This window comes from Benincasa hispida, chromosome 12, assembly GCF_027475165.1.
Source record: "Benincasa hispida cultivar pf3 chromosome 12, pf3_genome.v1.1, whole genome shotgun sequence".
Lineage (NCBI taxonomy): Eukaryota > Viridiplantae > Streptophyta > Magnoliopsida > Cucurbitales > Cucurbitaceae > Benincasa > Benincasa hispida.
The window spans coordinates 33,451,184-33,471,201 of NC_143489.1; the positions used below are offsets into that span (position 1 = coordinate 33,451,184).

At 35.1% G+C, this 20,018-nt stretch overlaps 2 protein-coding genes across 2 annotated transcripts; one reads left to right on the forward strand and one right to left on the reverse strand.

Annotated features, from left to right (window-relative positions):
• The first annotated feature begins 4,347 nt into the window (after positions 1-4,347).
• LOC120067984 (chitinase 10-like) lies at positions 4,348-6,313 on the forward strand. The gene is made up of 2 exons (XM_039019644.2): positions 4,348-4,890; positions 5,824-6,313. Exons 1-2 carry the CDS (start codon positions 4,430-4,432, stop codon positions 6,188-6,190), a joined length of 828 nt encoding a protein of 275 aa, XP_038875572.1. The 5' UTR covers positions 4,348-4,429; the 3' UTR covers positions 6,191-6,313.
• A 524-nt stretch (positions 6,314-6,837) lies between these two features.
• On the reverse strand, positions 6,838-13,705 carry LOC120067889 (Flavin containing amine oxidoreductase family). Its single transcript, XM_039019501.2, has 9 exons — positions 13,148-13,705; positions 12,332-12,517; positions 12,117-12,201; positions 10,246-10,393; positions 10,061-10,141; positions 9,794-9,965; positions 8,943-9,102; positions 8,695-8,798; positions 6,838-7,342 (listed from the first exon to the last, which is right to left on the reverse strand). Exons 1-9 carry the CDS (start codon positions 13,559-13,561, stop codon positions 7,043-7,045), a joined length of 1,650 nt encoding a protein of 549 aa, XP_038875429.1. The 5' UTR covers positions 13,562-13,705; the 3' UTR covers positions 6,838-7,042.
• Positions 13,706-20,018: the final 6,313 nt, after the last annotated feature.

The following is a 20,018-nucleotide window of genomic DNA, read 5'->3' on the forward strand; positions in this document are numbered from 1 at the left end:
CTCAAGGTGCTCGCATAAGTGCTGAAACACCTTCTTCTCCTTTAATGAACGCTTACTATGTGATGTACTTCAAGTGCCTTTGTTGTGAATTGACTATGTTGTATGCGTCAATGCATAGCATCACTGGGTTAGCTACTTGCTTATTCTTCCATAACATCATTCCAACTTCGAGTTTTCTGGATTCCTTCGCTTTAATTCCAACACTCATAAAAGCTAAACTCCCTTAAACAAAATTTCTCAAAAACATCTTAACTTTTACTTACCCTAGAATTTGTGCATCATTCATTCCACAATCGATCAAAAATTCCTCAAATTATCCTTTGGCTGGCCGAAAATTCTTCAACTTTCAAAATCCTCAGATGGCAGAAACGCTCCCTCACTTAGGCGTAAGGAAAATTTTGGCAAAACAGTCTCTTTCTTGGTTAAGCTCATTTATACTTGGGCTTGCATGAGGAGTTTGCTTAATTAATTGCCACCTTGCAAACTTATCCCTTTATTAACATTTATAAGGCTGCCACCTGACTTACTTACTCGTTAATTAAGTAGAATTCCTTAGCTTAAACTTGATAGCATGGTCTTGCGGCCACCTAAGCCTTCTCCCTTCAACGCATGATCTTCTGTCATATCACTTGTTGGCTTAGCCTTCATCAATCGCATACAAGTTGGTTGCATAAATCCTTCATACCACTTGTACTTAGCCATAATGTCTCCCTTCTTGGACCTCTAGTTGCATCATTCAACCAGGCTGGCCACATGGTGCCCCAGTTCTAATGTATAGAACCTTCTATTTTTCCTAAGTATTAACTTGTTTCTACTCCACTCGAGAACTCAACATTCCACACTTAACATATTTTCTTGCCCTTTTCCCAATTCACCATTAATAAACTTCTCCAACTCTCCATGTGTCAACCATATTTACAACCTGAATGAATGTAGTCAGAATACTTAGAAAATTTTCCTTCTCTTACATTTAAGACGCATCATTCACTATACTTAACTTACTTATTCCATCAATGTTAATTCACATCTTAACTCATAATTAAGAGATCTTAAACTTGATTAACTAATAAAATAAGTTCAAGGGTTTACACAGTGACTTCCGAATAGCTCAATCACTCAACTGTTCACCTAGGTTCTCCCTAGGTTTGAGACTTCCTCTCACAGTAACTCAAACTCCCCCTAAGTTATGATATTAGTGAAGAATATCTTAGGCTCCCTCTAAGACCAAGAATCCTTCTTTGTAAGACTCAAGTTCCATCTTTCCTTCGTAGAACAAAGTCCCCTTTACTTGAATAGCTTAGGCTCCTCCTAAGCTTGAGATTTCCTTATCGGATGAATCACGATACAGAAGCAAGGAGTAACTTGAAGTATGTCTCCAGACAGTACCGCTCTCTCTTCACGATTGTAATTCAATTGCAGTCGAACACTCATAACCATGAAACATAATATAGTTCTTCTCACAAAAAAGGCCAGTCTTAGCTGAAAGACTAAATGTCTTTTAAATATGCATAGTGGATACATAGATGAACAACTCTAACTTTCAAAACAACCATACACAAAAAAAGGTAAGTGATCGGCAAATAATACTGTTGAAGAACAATTTCGATAAGGAAAGTATTTTGTAGAATCAAAATTTTCCAAAAACATCCCTTTGCCAGAAAACCTCCAATGTAGAGACATCTCATATAACATCTGTGACACTTAAACAATATTACCAACCACATGATCTCTAACAAAATCTACTGTAATCCTTGTTGAGATTAAACTTTAGTGTTGTCACGCCATCATCTTTACATCTTCTTTTCTTTTTGTGATGGGGACATTCATGGCCAATGATAATATTATTTGTAATAGCACGACCTGATATGAACACAAACCCAGGGGCTGAGATTAACTCATTTAAAAGCAGTTTCAACCTGTTGACTATGGCTTTGGTGGTGATTTTATAGTTAAAATTACATGAGTTGATCGGCCTATAATCACTAACTCCACGAGACTTAGAAATCTTTGGAATAAACATGATATTCGTCGAATTTAGCTTAGAGATACAACCTTTATTATTCAAAATATCCAAGCAACACTCTATTGTATATTGTCCCACAATGTTTTCAGCATTTTTGGTAGAATAAGGTAGGAAAATCCATCTGAACCCGACTCATGGACTTCAACCCAAGTACCATCAGGGCTCAATTAGATGCCACTAATCTCATTCTTTTTTCTTCTTAATGAACCTTTCTTATGAAACCAGCAGATATTCTTATCACCCCATTTCAACCAATCTTCTCTAGAGTGCTGCTTCTAGTAGATTTCTTCTTCCTCCATCAACTTGCCTAAATTGAACCCCAAACTGTGAATCAAAGAAAAATCCACCCTCAAGAACCTATCATCAGGCTCTTTGAAAACCCTCATTTATAATCATATAAAATCTTCTCATTGACAGACTATCATTACAAAAAAAAAAAATAAAAAAAATAATAATAATAATAAATAAATATAAAAGAAAACTAGTTTACTATAACTACAATATTTTTATAATATTCGCTATATTTTCAAATATTTTATCCAATTTTATCATTTACTACAAACACCCAATTATGCTACGTATTTGAGCAAGTTAGACCATGCTTGAAAATGTGCCATATCCCATCCAATATTTGAAGGAGTTGGAGCGGATCCAATTGATCTAAATTTAACTCTATATTGAGCTTGAATCGAGATCGGACTAAATAATAAGATCTGAGGTTAGCATAACTTTTTTTAATTTTTTTTTCATTGAATACAACTAACATGACCTATTAGTGTAAAATGAAGAACAAACATGGAGTGATTAACCTCTCTCTCTCATACAATAAACTCTTACCAAATTTGAAAATTGGACTCAAGCACATAAAGTCAATTTCTTCTCATTTAAATGCATGTTTTTAATTTGTATTTGATTGAAGTCAACGTTGCTATACATTGAATGCAAGGTGCGGTTGAAAATACACAACTGAAATAGAGGAAGTGGCAACCACAAAGTCTTCTTTCTAGAAGCGCATGAATTATCCAATTCTTAACTCTCTCTCTCTCCACTTAATTTCAAGGATAAATACAGTTAATGTATGAGATTATGGGATTTAGAGTTAGTGTTTATTTCGTTTTTAAGATTTCAAGAGATATATTTTAGTTTCTAAGATTTGAAAATTAGTTTTAAATAATCTTGAATTGATTTGATCATTAGTTTTTTCAAATTTCAAATACTAAAATATAATGTATCTTTTGAAGTCTTATACAACAAACAATCACTAACTCTAAACTTGAAGGACCAAAAATATATTTGACCATAATTTCGATTATATGGGAGTTGCATTACTTTCCCAAATTCCACCGCTATCTCCCCATTACATTCCCTCTCATAACCTTTCTCGAATCTCTCATATAGTTGAGTCAAAGTGAATATAGTTCATCTTTAGATTTCCAAGATTTAAGTTCTCATTCTCTCACTTATTATATCAGAGCAAATGATCGAACCATCAATCTTTAATATGAGTATTTTATCCGCTAAATAATGTTCAAATTGATTAATTAACTATAAGTTAAAAATCACTTTTGACCTTCAAATAATTTCTATAGAAGTAACAATTTAGTTCATTAATTTTAATTTATAACAATTCAGTCTCTATACTTTCAAATTTGTAATATTTAAATAGTCTTAAACTAAATTCAGTCCTCAAACTCTAAATCTTTAACCACTTAATATTTATAATTTATAAATAAACTTGGCCGTCAATCCATCGATCTACATATATTGCAAGTGAAATTTACTAAAATTTAATAATATTTTATACAATAAAGACTAAATCGTTATAAAATATAAAAATTAAATGATTATAAACTAAAATTGAAAGACTAAATCGTTACCCAAATGATATTTTAGCCAATAAAATTTTAGTTTTGAAAGTTAGTGGGTGTCTTTTCTTTCGCGGCCTGCAGCCCTCAAGATTCTGTATGTATATGTTATGAGTGGCCCATTGGCTTTGGCTTTGTCTGTTTGTTGTGTACATAAAATTATCTTCTACTTCTACTTTTAGATTGTCTAGATTGATGTCTATATATTATATATATTTAAAGTGCCATTATCAAACCCCCCCACTTACTTATATATTAAAGGATTAAAACATTATACCAAAATATTATATTACCAATCACGAATGAGTCAACCCTCAATACTCGGATCAAAAGCATTATATTCATTAATTATATGCAGTGATTCTCAATTCAAATTTTTTGACCGTTGACTTTCTAAAATTCCAATCATTTTGTGATTCTGCCTAATTATTTATCATTATTAATCCATACCTTATCACTACGTTATTCATATATTATTTTATATATATAACATGAAGTGCTAGCTTTGATCTCAACATTGTCACAACACCGAGTTAGAGAAATGGCATCCAAATTCTTATTCCTCTCCTTCATCTTCCTCCTTGGAACGGGCCTCCCGTCGATGACAGAGGGTCACAGTCGTCGGGAGAAGATATCTCGAGTATCTTCTCTGGTTAGTGAAAAACTTTTCAAGACGCTATTTTTGCATAAGGATGATAGTGCATGCCCTGCGAATGGATTCTATAGTTACCAAGCTTTTATTGAAGCAACGACGAGGTTTCCGAAATTTGGCACGACGGGTTGTTTGGCCACACGGAAGAGGGAAGTAGCGGCGTTTTTGGCGCAGATCTCGCACGAGACGACGGGCGGGTGGGCGACTGCTCCGGATGGACCTTTTGCTTGGGGGCTGTGCTTTAAAGAGGAAATTAATCCACAAAGCAACTATTGTGATGATAGTGTTAAGCAGTGGCCTTGCTATCCAGGAAAGTCCTACAAAGGAAGAGGACCTATTCAATTGTCATGGTAAGTACATAACAAATTAGGATACCATGCAAATAATGCATGGGTTTATAAGATCCTTAATCAAAACAGATATTTTTTTAAGTTAAAAAGTGATCATTTTTACTTTTTCTTTACTGTCAAAATTAAGCACCAAAATGAAGAATGATTTTTAAAGTTAAAGGTTTTGAGTAGAGTTTAAAGATTAAACTATTAGTTTAGTCTACAAATTTTTTTTAAATTTGCGTCCAATATTTTTTTTTTTTGAAAAAAAGTGTCAAATAGATTTTATTGAGCTTTCAATTTTGTTGAATGAATCTTTTTTTTTTTTTTTTAAAAAGAACTTATTAGATACAAATTGAATTTAATGTTTCGCAAATCTTCAACATTGTGTCAAGTAAATTGACTAAATTTGTAATTTAATATTTTTTAAAAATTTTAAAATTCAACTAGCTTTTTAAGATTTGAAGCTATTTGATCCCCAAATTAAAAAGAAGGAAGTAATCCCTTGATTTTCTAATTTTAAATTTTTATTGATGTACTAGATAAAAAACAAAAACTTAAATTTGTATGAGACAAAATTCAAATTTATCTCTAATTGTCCTATTAATTTTAAAAGAAAGATGGACTTAGTGAAGGAATTATTAGTGATATAATTGAAATTAGAAGAATCCATTAGACAAAATTAAAAATTGAAAAACCAAATACCAAATAAGATGGACTTAGTGAAGGAATTATTAGTGATATAATTGAAATTAGAAGAATCCATTAGACAAAATTAAAAATTGAAAAACCAAATACCAAATAAACACTAGTTTCAAAGTTTATTGACAACTTATAACATAGCTTTTGAAAACTATGGAATAAATCAAAGATAAATTTTGAAATATGTAACAAAATAGTGTATTACACGAGTAACGTAAAGTGATGAGTAAAATGAAATGGAACAACGAGCAGGAATTTCAACTACGGGCCAGCAGGGAAGGCACTGGGATTCGACGGCCTAAGAAACCCAGAGAGAGTGGCAGAGGACGCAACGACGGCCTTCAAGACGGCGCTGTGGTTCTGGATGACGGAGCAGAAGCCGAAGCCGTCGTGTCACGACGTCATGGTCGGGCGATACGTTCCCACAAAGGCTGACATAGAAGCAAATCGAACCGCAGGATATGGACTGGTCACCAACATCATCAATGGCGGACTTGAGTGTGGGATTGCCAATGACGCTCGAGTAAATGATCGAATTGGCTACTTCCAAAGATATGCTCAGCTCTTCAATGTCGATACTGGACCCAACTTGGATTGCCAGAACCAGAAACCCTTTTAGTTTCACTTTCATTCCCACTTGTTTGTTTATCAATCGCCGTTTTTTCCTTTGTTATGAAATGAAGTATGTATTTGTTCATGGTTCCACACATTTAACACAATAATACAAGCTGAGTTTGCCTAATTTACTTCTTTTTTATGAAACAATTTAAACTTTATCCATGTTTGGGTTCCAATAATAACGGTTGATATTTCTAATTATTATAACTTACAATTAACTATAGTAATATTATTTCAAATCTCACGTTAAAAAGATCAAAGATCCTCACGCTCTTTATAAGATAGATAAACTATTCCTTTAATTGTCAATTAATTTTAAGATGAAACTCATATTATTTAATATGATATCAGAATGTAAAGTTATTTAGTCCAATAAAAGAAATTGTGACTGATCAAGAATGGTGAACCAAAAAGAAGCGTTTTCTTGAAGGAGCATCTTGAAGATCTTGAATTACAAGTATTTACTATTTCATATTCATCCTCTATTTCCTTCTTTATTATAGTATTTACTATTTACTATTTTCTACTCATACTCAAATAGTCTGCACCCATTCAAACTATTATGAAACTATTATTATTCAGACTAAAATTATTTGAACTCTAAATAGACCATAATAATCATCGACTATAATAACTAAAACAATGGGGTTCGTTGAAAGTCAATCAAGAAGTTTTGGAGAGCTCAACATGTTAGGATTCATCCTAAAAATAGGATTACAACTATTGCTAGCAACAAAACAAGACAAAAATCAAGCTATCCTTTACAAGTTACAAGTTACAGCTCAAGGGCGTGAAGAGCCCGTCAGTTCCATATCTGCCTAATGGTAGAAAGCACACACAAAAAAAAAGCTAATTATTTATACACTTTTTTAGACAGAAAACCAGCTACCTCAGCTGCAGTTTCATAGGCACCCTCCACACATCTCCCCAAGGCCACACCACATACATAGTTTCCGCCTAAAAATAGCCCTTCCATTCCAGCCTCTCTCAATCCAGCCTTAGCGGTATCCAGAAGATCGAGATGACCAATCAAGAACTGTGGAATGGCTTGCGGCCACACCCTCACGCTCAATGACAGAGGATCCTCTGCATTTGGGTTTATGAGGATTTTTCTCAAATCCTGATCGACTACTTCCACGAGTTCGCTCTCCGTCTGTTATGACAAAAGCACTTACAAGTTACAAGATAATAAAAATAAAATTAATGCTGTAAAGGAACAATATGGTTAGAAGATGGAACTTAAAATGGTATTTAATCATATACGAGCACCAACCAGTAACAAATCCATCAGAAATTAAGTCAAAGGACTAACACAAAACTCAAAAGCTATACAAATTTTGAGGTTTGGCGTTTTTCATTGGAATATCTGAATTGTTTGGTGACTCCAGCAAGCCGAATGGTTGTATTATGGCATCATTGGCCCTCAACAAGAAGACAGGTATAGTCTTCGACCATGATGGGGATAGTGCAATTATGAGCTTCCTCCTTACTTAATAAACCACAAGAAGAAAAGAATAAAGCAGAATGGTTGCTGCTTATGGTTGAAGTAAAACACTATACATTGATGGAAACCTATTTGAAGCTGAGGTAAAGAGAGATGAGGCAAGGGGCAAAGCTTTTTAAGGAGCATGGTGTTAAAGATCCTGCATTAGTTGCTCAAAATTCACGCCTACCTACAAGAAGCTTGCTTTGCAAAGATCCCAAACTAAAATAAATAAATAAATAAAAACGGCTAAATTTTGTGGTATTACCATACATAAGGTTCTCGTTTCTTACGTATAAGCAGTGATACAGGGAAATACATTGAAGACATGAGCATGGATCATGGAAGGAGTTTCAACCCTTTTGTTAGCCAATTACACATTTGCTCTTTCTCTGGAGGTGGTTACGAAGTAATTGCCTTTGTGCATTACATGCATTAATAATGGGTCAAGGAACAAATGCAATATGGTCAAGGACAAAACTCTAATTTTAGACAAAAAAAAATAAGAAGCCATTGTTGAGGCAATCAAGGGGCTTGAAACAACAATTTTAATTTTAAAATAAAAATGATGAAACGAGAGGATATAAAATGTGAATAACTCTTGTACATGGAAGGATAAAAAATGAATTAAAAAAAATTGTCAGTACACCAAATTTTTATGAAAGTCAAATCCAAAAACTACTTTTAACAGCTTTTGAAAATCAACATGATTCAGCTTCACATATTTTCTTTTCCTAATAAATTATAGATGCAGTACCCAAGTTGGTCGCAGATTGCATGATTCAGTGGCTCGAAATCCTGAGGCAGAGATCTCTTTTGTTATTTATACAAGTCTCTCATCTAAAAGTGCGAGCTACAAACGACAGTTGAAACTATCCTAACAGATCGCACCATCATTTCAACACTACTAAGCATATAAATATAGATACAACAATAAGCCTCCTTTTAGTTTCCTAGTAAAACTTCATATATGATTCAGAAAGCTCGTTTGCAAACTGTGGTAAAAAGGAAAAAAAAAATACCTTGGAAAGAATTTCAGTATTAGTAGCCCCTCCAATGTAGTTCAAGAGCAATACCCTTCCATCTGGTGCTCGATTAGGAAAAAGTGATGAGCTGTATATAGTTCCTGCAACAAAGTAAGCATGGATTTGCATGCAATTTAATTACCCAACTGAGCAACAGCCAGGGCTGTAAGAATGGTATAGCAAAACTTAGGTCAACAGAAGTTATGGGCAGAATGCCAGATCAAATGTAAAGAATGGAGAGTTACCCAAAGTTGTTACCCCCTGGCTACGAGGGTGCAATTGACCAAACCCCTTTAGTTCACCATCACTCAAGCATTCTTTCCTAATTGCTCCTTTTGGATATGATATGGTCACTGATGCAACTGGTGGATAATAAAATTTTGAAAGTGCATCTGCAGCTTTCCCCTGCAGGCAAGGGAATCATCAAAGAGAAACAAACTTGGAAACAGAGAACCAAGCAACAAATTCTGGACTTCCTATTCTCGCACCAGTTGCACAACTGTACAGAATTCAAGAGATACATACATTCTGCACTAGTGATAAAACTGAGTTTCAGGCTTTCTTCCTAATGTATTTATTGTAGCTCTCTTGATGAAAATTATATGTTTCTTTCAATAGTTGTAGTTTATGCGATCTTCATACCAGCCAGAAGAATTATTTGCAATCTGCATTTATCTGTTTTGGATATTGGGTTTTCCCACCCTCTCTTATAATTTCATCTCATTTGTGAAATGGTTCTCTTCTTCATCCACCCCCACCCACCCAAAAAAAAAATAATAAAGAAAGAAAGAAAAAAAAGAAAAACTACCTAACAACCTCCCATAACTTCCCTCAAACCTCCCAGAGCCTCTAAAAAGTCTACCTTAAACATCTATTTTGCAACCTGACTAATGTTGAAGAGTGTTTCCACAATGTCAATTCCAAGCTATTATACAATCAACTGGTGATTTGGGTTGCAGAAAGAGTAAGGCTATTAACACTAAAGAAAGCAATGGAAAAGCTGGAACTATATATAAAATCTAATATCATAAAAATACTCCTGAAAGGACAGAAATCTTATAATAGATCATATTCAAGTCCTAGGAAATTAAATTACCGAGATTGGACGCAACAGAGTGCCGGCAATATAAGAAGGAACTGTCATGATGACACTTCTGCTTAGTATGGAGACTAGTCCTTCTGGCGTTTCATATGTCAAACTGTAACCTCCATCATCCACTTTACTGATACTAGATAGCTTCCAAGATAATTTTACTTTACTGCCCAAGCTACAATCAATTGAAAAAAGTTGAAGAAATGATCAATCTAAAGACTGATAGTCAAAACACTAATCAGAAAACTTGGTTTTAAATTGGACTTTTACCAAGTAGAAATAGCATTTGGCAACATGGCAAGTCCTTTCCTAAAAGATCCAACAGTTTGGCCCTTAGGCTTTGGTAGACGCCTAGAATGTAAAAAGTTGGTTAATAAACAAGCTATATATCATAAAGTGGTGAGGAGGGAAAAAAGAAAGAAAAACTGAGAAACTCCATTTAGTTAAATCATTACGGATCTCTTGGTGGCTTGGTAGCTTTATTCCTTTCTTGAATTGCTTTGAAAGTCCCACCAATAATACTACCACCATTTTGCTCTAGCTTCCAAACCTTACCAAAAGCTGCTTTCATGCTTAGCTTTGAAGGGTCACCAGCATAAACACCTGAACAGACAGTCTCAAGTCAATAATTGACAACGGGTAAAACAATCCACCAAAGAGGTATAACCTTGAAACTAAATTATTACATCTTTCCTGAAGAGTACAAATAGTTTAGCCATTACTATTGTGATTATTACTAGTAGCACAATAATAATCTACATTTGAATTCTGCTAACGATAGAATAAATAAAGAATTGTACTTAATGCGTTGCATAGAAAGTGGAATTAAAAAGTTTGGGTAATGTTGTTTATCAAATTAGTAAACCTACATATCAAGCCTAAGCTTCATTTCTTAACACTACATTGCACAAATCCAGCTTGAGAGAAATCTTACTCTAGATCTTACTGTGAATTAGTGTAAATGCACGTCATACTTTAGATCTTACTCTCTTACCTCTCTTTTGACCAATTGGAGAAATCTTTTGTAACTTCTATAGTTTGGGTATGAGCTCTTCTTTTGAAAATTTTATACATCAATAGAATTGTTTTCTTAAACAAAATAATAAAAAAAATAAAAAAGTCTAGCTTGAGAGCCAAACACACCCTAAGACACAAATAGATCTAAGATCTTTGGTGGTTCTTCAGTTCAAGATATTTATCAAAACCTGGGATGCTTTTATTTCACCTATTTAATTGTTTTGTTCTGTTTGATTACTTATTTCCTGCAGTTAGTTTGATTTGTTTTGGGGGTCATTATCTTGTACTGAGGTTTTTGGTTTTGGTTTGTTTACTACTTTTATTTTGTATCTTTCAGCATTAGCTTCTTTTAATTTCCTTAATGAAAAGTTTCATATCTTGTTAAAAAAAAAAAAAAGAAGAAGAAAAGAAGCAAATAGATTTCACATTGGGAGAGGAACAAATAGCAACTGTTAGAAACAACTTATTTCTACGAAGTCCACTTTTTATTAGAGATTTTTCAGTCAATACTCTTAAATTAATAGATCTTATCTTCCTGGAAAATTTGCTTTCTTTAGAGTGAGCAAGGGATTTGACAGAGGATCCACAATCCACACAACAACACTGGAGAGAAGAAAAACTTATAATAGTTTAGTAGAATTGATTCAAGATTTTTTTTTCCGTGCCTCCTCTCTTCTAAAATCAATTGGAAGTTCTTTGCTTTTCTCCTTTATTTTTATTTATTTGTTTTCTTGTATCAATTCAACACATATAATCAATGCATAGGACCTTTTTAAGCATTAATGAAGATAAGAACAAATGAATGAATGAGTGAAGTTGGGAGAGAACATCATTATTCTTTCTACATACAGGACTACTCTTACGAAGTGTTCTATTCCTAGTAAACTTTCTCTTCCTAAAATTACAACTGCTTGTGCACAATATGTACAATGTACTAGAATGAGACATATTCAATAAAATACTTCTATTTTCCACATAAATATTATGCAGCGAATAGACCTTATCGCTTATATATTTAGCTACACATAATATTTCTTTTTATAAGAAACAAATTTCATCGATATTTTATTAATAAAATATGCATGAACAAATATAGTGAATCAATTGAGTCAAGAGACACTACACTTAAAAGAAGACAAAAAATAAAGATCCTAATTTATAAGTAAGAAAGGATAATTTGATAACCACGATGATATAGAATCCTAGCCAGCAACAATGAATTAGATACCAAGATAATAGGAATTGCAGCAATAAAGAAAATATGCAATATAAAATAGATATATAGATTTAATTGAATAAGGTTAATCACCAGAACAAAATGGCTCTATCAAGCGTTCAAAAACTTCATCGCCAAGGTTTCGACGAACAAATTCTTCAACTGATTCCTCACGACCCTGTTACCTTTGTTAGTATTACAATATATGAGAACCTAAAAACAATAAATATTTTCTTTTCTGAGATTGATGGGGAAAGTAAAAGTGACAATGTACTTCAATATAGAGAAAGAGAATTGAGAAGACAAACTGGAGGAGGAGGGCGAATGCCCAGTGCACCAAAGCCTGCTCTGATTTTTCCACCAAGGCTCATCAGGTCAAAGAAAGGTAAATCATTAGGCTTCGCAGGCACTGGTCTGAGCTTTCCATTCCACAATACAAATCGAGGTGCATCCGGGTCTCCCAGAACTAAATCATCTTTCAAGCCACTATCCACCTGCCATTGTACAAGAATAAAAAAATAAACCCAGAAAAAACGTACAAGTAAACCACTTCCTAACGATAAATTTAAGACTTTCATGCAACTAATAAGATATAAAAATCTAAGACTAAATCCCTCAGTAATAGATGGTAGCGAGTATGAAAATCGTCCCACTACACTAATTCAAGTTCAAGCATACATACATATATAAACTCTTAGCATGGGATCACCTAGAACATGTACGTTCAGAAGACGTTTGCTTGTCCCATTGGCCATAATCAATGATCAGAATAGGGTAATAGAAAAGGTTTACCAGCTGAGGTTAATAATTTGCCTTAGAAAATGGCGGCTTGAAGGTAAGAGGAGATCATTCCCTCCATGCTTCGTCTTAGATTATAAAAATTACTTAAGAAATTTAAAATTCTTAAAGTTTCCTCTCTAATTTGACCCCAAATTTAGTTAGAACCTAAAGCTTTGGCAATTCCTAAAAAAGTTCTGTCTCCCCTGCTCTAGAGAAGGTCAACAAAACCAGCTTCAATCCACAAGTGTTTAAAAACAGTGACATCAATGTTAACACATGATGGAAATTCAGCACACAACCTAAAATGTACAAAACGGGGAATAAATAACGAGAATGATACCAACCACCATAGTGAGAATAGGATCGGAAGGCTGGAAGCTATTAGGCCCTTCTTCCCAGAGATAGCCGTCCCTTTCAACAGTAGTGATGTTGCCTCCAACGCGATCCTTAGCCTCAGTGACGATGATGTTAGGGGCAACATTGGGGTGCTTTGTTTGAAGAGCTTGAGCGATGCAGAGGCCGCTAATTCCACCACCGACGACCACACAATCCACCATGGAAGATTGACCAGAGGCCTTGGAAGGGGAAAGAGCGGTGGAGCCTTCGGCGATTGAACATCTGAAATTGGGGCGAAGGTGATTGTTTCGGAGAGAAACGTGAAGGGGGTGGAAAGAAGGAATGTTTGAGGGGCGAAGAAGAGTGAGAGGGTGAGGACGCCGGAAAGGGAGGTCGGTGAGGAGGGTGGCGCCGGTGGCCATGGCGGAGAGGCAATATGAGAAATGATGATGAAGAAAGGATGCAGAGTGAAGTTGGAGGATGTGTTATCTACAACAACATTTTCTGAAGGACCTGTCAACGCAACGAACTTGCCAACATGGGGAGTTTTGTCTCAATATGTACGTATTTTGAAACTTCGAACCAAACAAATTTTAAGTTAAAAAGGTCAAATTACACATTGGTACCTTTACTTTGATGAAATTAAAATTTAGTGTTTTAAAAGTTTAAATTTAATTTTATGATTTAATAACATCTCATAAATAGTTTTGTGACGTTTTATCACATTATAGAGATTAAACTTTAATTATAAACTATATGGACTTAATTCTAATTTTTCTTAAACTTTAGGAACCAAATTTACCGTTTAAATTATAAATTAGAAAATAACTTTTAAAAATTATATATTCTCTCTAAAAGTATTTATTTAATTAAATATTTCATATAATAATCCTTCCGCCTTTGAGCACAACTTAATTTATTCCAATAAGTTCCTTACAACACTTTTCAAGGCAGTTGATTGGATGGACAAATAGAAATCTGTCATTAGAATGGATTATCAAGAACTACCAAAGATCGACGTCAAGAGATGATCTTCCAACCAAATACTCTTCCCATCAGAATAATAAAAAATGATCTAGAGGAACTATTAGCCGAGATGAACAAGAAGCTTACGACCATATAGATTGATAGGTTGGAAGCTAAATCATCAACAAATATTAATATGATTAGAAAGGTAGAAGAACCTTTATCTTTCTCAAAAGTTCTTCCTATCAGAACACACAACACTGATATGAAGAATCATTACGTAAAACCATCTCTCCCCGATCTGGGATGGGATGATCTCAGACCAGACCAATATACTTATGATGGAAGTTTAGTCATAAGCTGGAATATCAACCAATGTTCAGATTAACAAATGCTGAACATATTCCAAGAAATGATCATAGTTGCCATGGCCTATAACACTAGGAAGACAATTTTGGTCACGACTCATATATTAATTTCTAGGTTCATTAGAAATTTAAAGACGGGCGGCATAATCAATTAAAGGAGTATGAAAGAAATGCAATCCTAATAGCAACAAAGACTGTTACAGTCAAGCAAGAAAGCAACCCTACTATAAGAGGAACGCATATGGAGGTAGCCATTGAACAACTAGATATGGTAAATCAATTGGTACATACCCATATGAAACATTTTGTAGGACGAAGCCACTGAAGCTCTTTTAAAAATGAGATGCCAAAAGATGAATGAGTTCAAATGGTATAAAGACACCTTTATGGCACATTTTTGTAACCTCACATCATGTGGAGAAGACATCTAAAAACAAAAATTCGTGGAAGGATTACCTCTATACATAGCAGAGAAATTTTATCCAAAAAATTTTGAAATCTTTGAAGGAAATATTATCAATTGATCAGCTCTAACCTATGGAGACATAACCAGTTTAATTCAAGCGATATGCTTAAACCTTTGTTAAGACAACAAGCATAACAAAAGGTAATTAAAGATCCAAATTACAAAAAGAAAATTGGATCATTTTTGCAAACAATATGGATTAAATGATGCTTCTTCATCCTCAAACCAAAAAATAAATAGCATTCGTCAAAGAAGCTATACAGTAAAGGAAGACAAAAACCTCAAAGAGAGGAAAACTCTGAAAGAGAAAGCATTACAAAAGATACAAGCGAAGTAGTTAATGTTCCTCCAAAAGATATGATGTTTGCTTCAAATGTAACAAGATGAGACATTATGCCAATAGATGTCCCTTCAAGCAAAAAATCAATTGCTTAGAGATTGAAGAAGAAACGAGCCACCTCTACTCTACGTTGTAAGTCAGAAGATGACATGTCAATTTCAGAAGAATCTTCATTTGAAGACATGCTCAATGAAATAAAAGAAGATTCAACATAAAAAGAATCTTCAAGTTTATACAATACTTCTGACGATGAAGAAGTAATCCTTGCAAAGTATGCATCAACGTTCTTTCAAAAGATTAGGAGCACCTCCTTAATTTCATAGAAGAAATACCAGACGTTGATTCCAAAAGAGTAGTCCTCACTAAATTGAGGGACATTCTGGAAAGAAAGCCTCTAAACAAGAAGATTCAATACCAATACAATATTTTTTTCAAGAATTATTGAACCGAGTCAACACTGAAACTCAGCAAGAGCCCGTCAAGATTTATGACCTCCAAATGGAAGTCAAAGTTCTTAAAAAAGAAGTTTCTATTAATAAGCAACATCTTTCCATTCTTAAATATGCTTTTAGCTCTTTCCAGGATCAATCAACCAACTGGATAGTACCTATTATGCAATTAAGGGGAGAATCATCGAATAATCAAGTAAATGGTGTAGAAAAGATCAACTACACCAATAATATTCACAATAAAAAATGGTTATCCAGAGTTACTATCAAAGTTCGAGACTTCAAATTAGAGACAAATGATCTAACTGATTCCAGAGTAGATCAAAATGTTATCCAAGAAGGATTGATTCCATCTAGATATTTTGAAAATTCTAAGGAAGTACTACGAGGAGCAATAATCAACAACTTCTTATCAATTATAAATTGCCAATCGTGCATATATGCAACAAGGAAGTTTGTTTCGTTAGCACTTTTCTTTTGTTAAAGACCTCACTGAGAAAATTATCTTAGCTACTACTTTCCTTACTCAATTATATCCATTTACAGTTTCTGAGAATGGACTATCATCTCAGAAATTCGGGAAAAAGATAACTTTCGAGTTTGTCCATCCAATAACTCCTAAGTTTGTCTCTATAATTGAAAAAGAAATCCAATAACATCTTAATAGGATTTCAAAGGGATAGATGATCATAATAACTTAGGAGCTAAATAGAGATAATCTTCTTAAGAAGGGATTAATAAGCCCATCTAAAAGTCCTTGGTCTTGCCCGACCTTTTATGTTAACAACCAGGCAGAAAAGGCATGAGGGGTTCCGTGACTAGCCATCAATTACAAGCCCTTAAATAAGGTTCTCAAATGGATTAGTGATGCGTTATTTTATGAGGTGAAAATATGGAAATGAAATGCAGTGATGGAATTGCATTGAGCAATAAGTTTTCTCAGTGGAATCAAAGTATAAACTCCATGAGTTTCCTGGTAAGTCCAGGGTCGAACTCAGGGACTTGGGAAAACAATATGTGGTGATAATTTTTCACGATAACTTTGCGGTAACCGGTAACTCAAATAGTTGTTTGTGTTGTTGGTTGCAGTAATAAAATAAATAAATGTGGCAGATTTGAGAAAAGTTTGATTATACAATAGATGCACTGAGTATGTGGATGAGCGGGTTGAGAAGGTCTTTAACTAGCGTTACTTGGGAATGCGTCAGACTATGCGATCATGCTATACCTATGCGACAACAAGTCATTTTCCAATGCAAATGCAGTGCTCTTAAATCTAAGACGCATGTGTTGAATGCAAAAGTGTCCATAGAGCTTATTCCTAAGTCTCTACTCTTTTCCTATGTGATGATGCAAGATGCACACAAAGACAAGTTGACTGCACACAATCATATCCTATCTCTAGGATGCATGCGATGCGTTAATAGCAAACAGTGCTTATTCCTAGGCTCTTATCTCTTGATTATGCATTCTAATTCGACTCTCCCAAGCCTAGATTCTAACCTGACTTTTCCAAGCCTAGATCCTGTCCTTAGACTACCCTCTCGAGTATCTCTAATGGAAGAATGAATCATACATAATACAAGATAATCACATGGAATGAAGATCCCCAGTTATGCTAGCTAAGTGCTTCTCAACCCATTCAACAGATTTAGCTACTCATGCATAATAAACAGAGAGTGAACAGATATAGAGAAGTAAATTCCTTTCTGTAAATGAGTTTGAGTACAAAATAACAATGGAAGATAAGGATAGAAAGCCTGGTAGCAATCCCTTGCTTCCCACGGCTTTTACACTGTCAACTCTATTCGGTTCAAAAGATATTCCTACTTCCGCAGGAGCTGACCGTCTCTCTGATCTTGAAGCTTCTGATACTCTTCCAAGTTCATCAGAACAATTTATCGACACAATCTCCTTCTCTCGCTTCCGTCTTAAAATAAAAGAAAATCTAAGAACAAGGCTAAACTATCTAAGAAAAAATTCTCTAACTCTCTGAACTCCTTTTCTGAAGGTTGCCTTTGATATTTATAGAGTCTTCAGGGTGAAAGGCGGCTTCTTTCTTATGATTGCACAGATGGGATGACTTTAATTCTCTGACTGATATGTCGAATATTTGTCACCGAAAAGCTGAGTATACTTGTTATCGTTAGCGGCTCGTCAACTTAATTCGGATTCGACCGTCATCAGCTTTCTGTCCCATCGTGATTAATTATGCTTTTCACCCAGATGCGCCCATTGATAACGGGCAGAAATACACGTTATCATAGTACTAAGTTCTTAAACAATGTCGGATTGCGTTGATGAAATATGTTAAATTGCGTCCATTAAGCATAAATTCTATAATATTGCGGTCGCATGCATCCAACGCATTAGAGCAGTTGATCTTTACATTTTTGTGCAGAAAATGCGCTAACGCAATGTAGAGATTGCGATCATAGGAATACAATGGTCGAGCGCAACTTCACCGCAAGACTTTGCGTTGATCATGCTTGCAAACATTCGCCCAAGAAGAATCACCGCAACTTGGTCAGCGCAACATGGTGGGTGCATCCGGGTGAAAGAATAATTAAGAGTGATGGGACAGAAAGCTGACGGCAGTCTGATCCAAATTAAGTTGACAACCGATAACGGTCATGAAGTACATTAAGCTTTATCGGTGACAATGATTCGGCACATCAATCAGGAATTAAAGCTGTCCGATTTGTACAACCGGGAGAGAGAAGCCACATTTCACCATGGAAACTCTATAAATACCAAGTGCATTCTTCAGAGAAGGGGTTAAGCAGTCGATTAATTCATCACTTTACAAGTTCACGCCTCTATCCATAGTTTTCTTTCATTTTAAGGCGGATGCGAGGAAGAAGGTGTGCGGGTAGATCATTTCGGCAAGCTTGGGAAAGCACCGAAAGCTTCAAGACAGAGAGAGGGCCGACGCCTGCGGAAGCAGGAACATTTGTAGATCAGAATAGAGATTTAGTGTAAAAAGCCTCGGTCAGCAAGGAATTTCTATCAGGCTCTCTACCTTTATTTTCCATTATCAATTTGTACTCAACTCAGTTATAAGAATGGAATGTCTTTCTCTATATCTGTTCACTCTCTGTTATTTAAGCATGAGTAGCTAAATTAGTTGAATGAGTTGAGAAGTAGTTAGCTATCATAATGAGGGAATCTTCATCTTTGCGATTATCTTGTTTATGTATGTTTCATTCGTCTATTAGAGATACTCGGGAGGGTAGTCTAAAGACAGAATCTAGACTTGGGAAGGTCAAGTCAGGTCAGAATCTAGGTTTGGAAGAACCAGATTAGAACGCATAAACGGGAGATAAGCGCTTAGGAATGAGCACTATTTGTTATTAACGCATCGTATGCATCTTAGCAATAAGGTATGATTATATGCGGTCACCTTGCTTTCATGCATTTTGCATCAATGCATAGGACACGAGTAGAGACTTAGGGATAAGCTATATGGACATTTTGCATTCAACACATGCATCCTAAATTTAGGAGCATCGCATTTACATTGGGAAATGACTTGTTGTGCATGGTTGTAACATGATCGCAAGGTTTGACGCATTCCCGAGTAACGCTAGCTAAAAGACCTTCTCAACCCGTTCATCGCATACTCATTGCATCTATCAACGCAACTATCTTTCTCAAATCCTTCACCTTTATTTACTTCTTTTTCATCAACATAACAACACACCCACACTTTATTTATTTACTCGGTTACCACAAAGTTTTCACAACATTACCAACACAACTATTTTCACAAATCCCTGTGTTCGACCTTGGACTTACCAGGAAACTCAGAGGAATTTACACTTGAATTCTGCTGGGGAAACTTGAGTGCACAACGCAATCCAGCAATGCATATCATCCATATTTCCACTTAATAAAAATATCGCATCATGTTTTTGGCGCCGTTGTCAGGGACTTTGACAAAATAGTTGTTAACGGTAATTTTTGTGATTTTTTTGCAGAACTCTAAATCTCTGGCAAACTACAACCCGGAGATTGAGATAACATTTCGAAGGAGACTAAGAGACCACCAACAGCAACCATAATCCGATAAAGAGGAGATGGCGGAGAAACCTGGAGGTGGAGCTCCTATGCATTGCCAAACCTCTACGATTTCTCTCTGAGAATCATGAGGCCTGCCCTCGACGGAAGCAGATTCGAGTTGAAACTGGTGATGCTGCAGATGATTCAGACTGCAGGTCAATTCGGAGGAAGGCGTGGCGAGGATCCGCACACCCACTTCTGAAGTTTTATTGAAATCTGCAATACTTT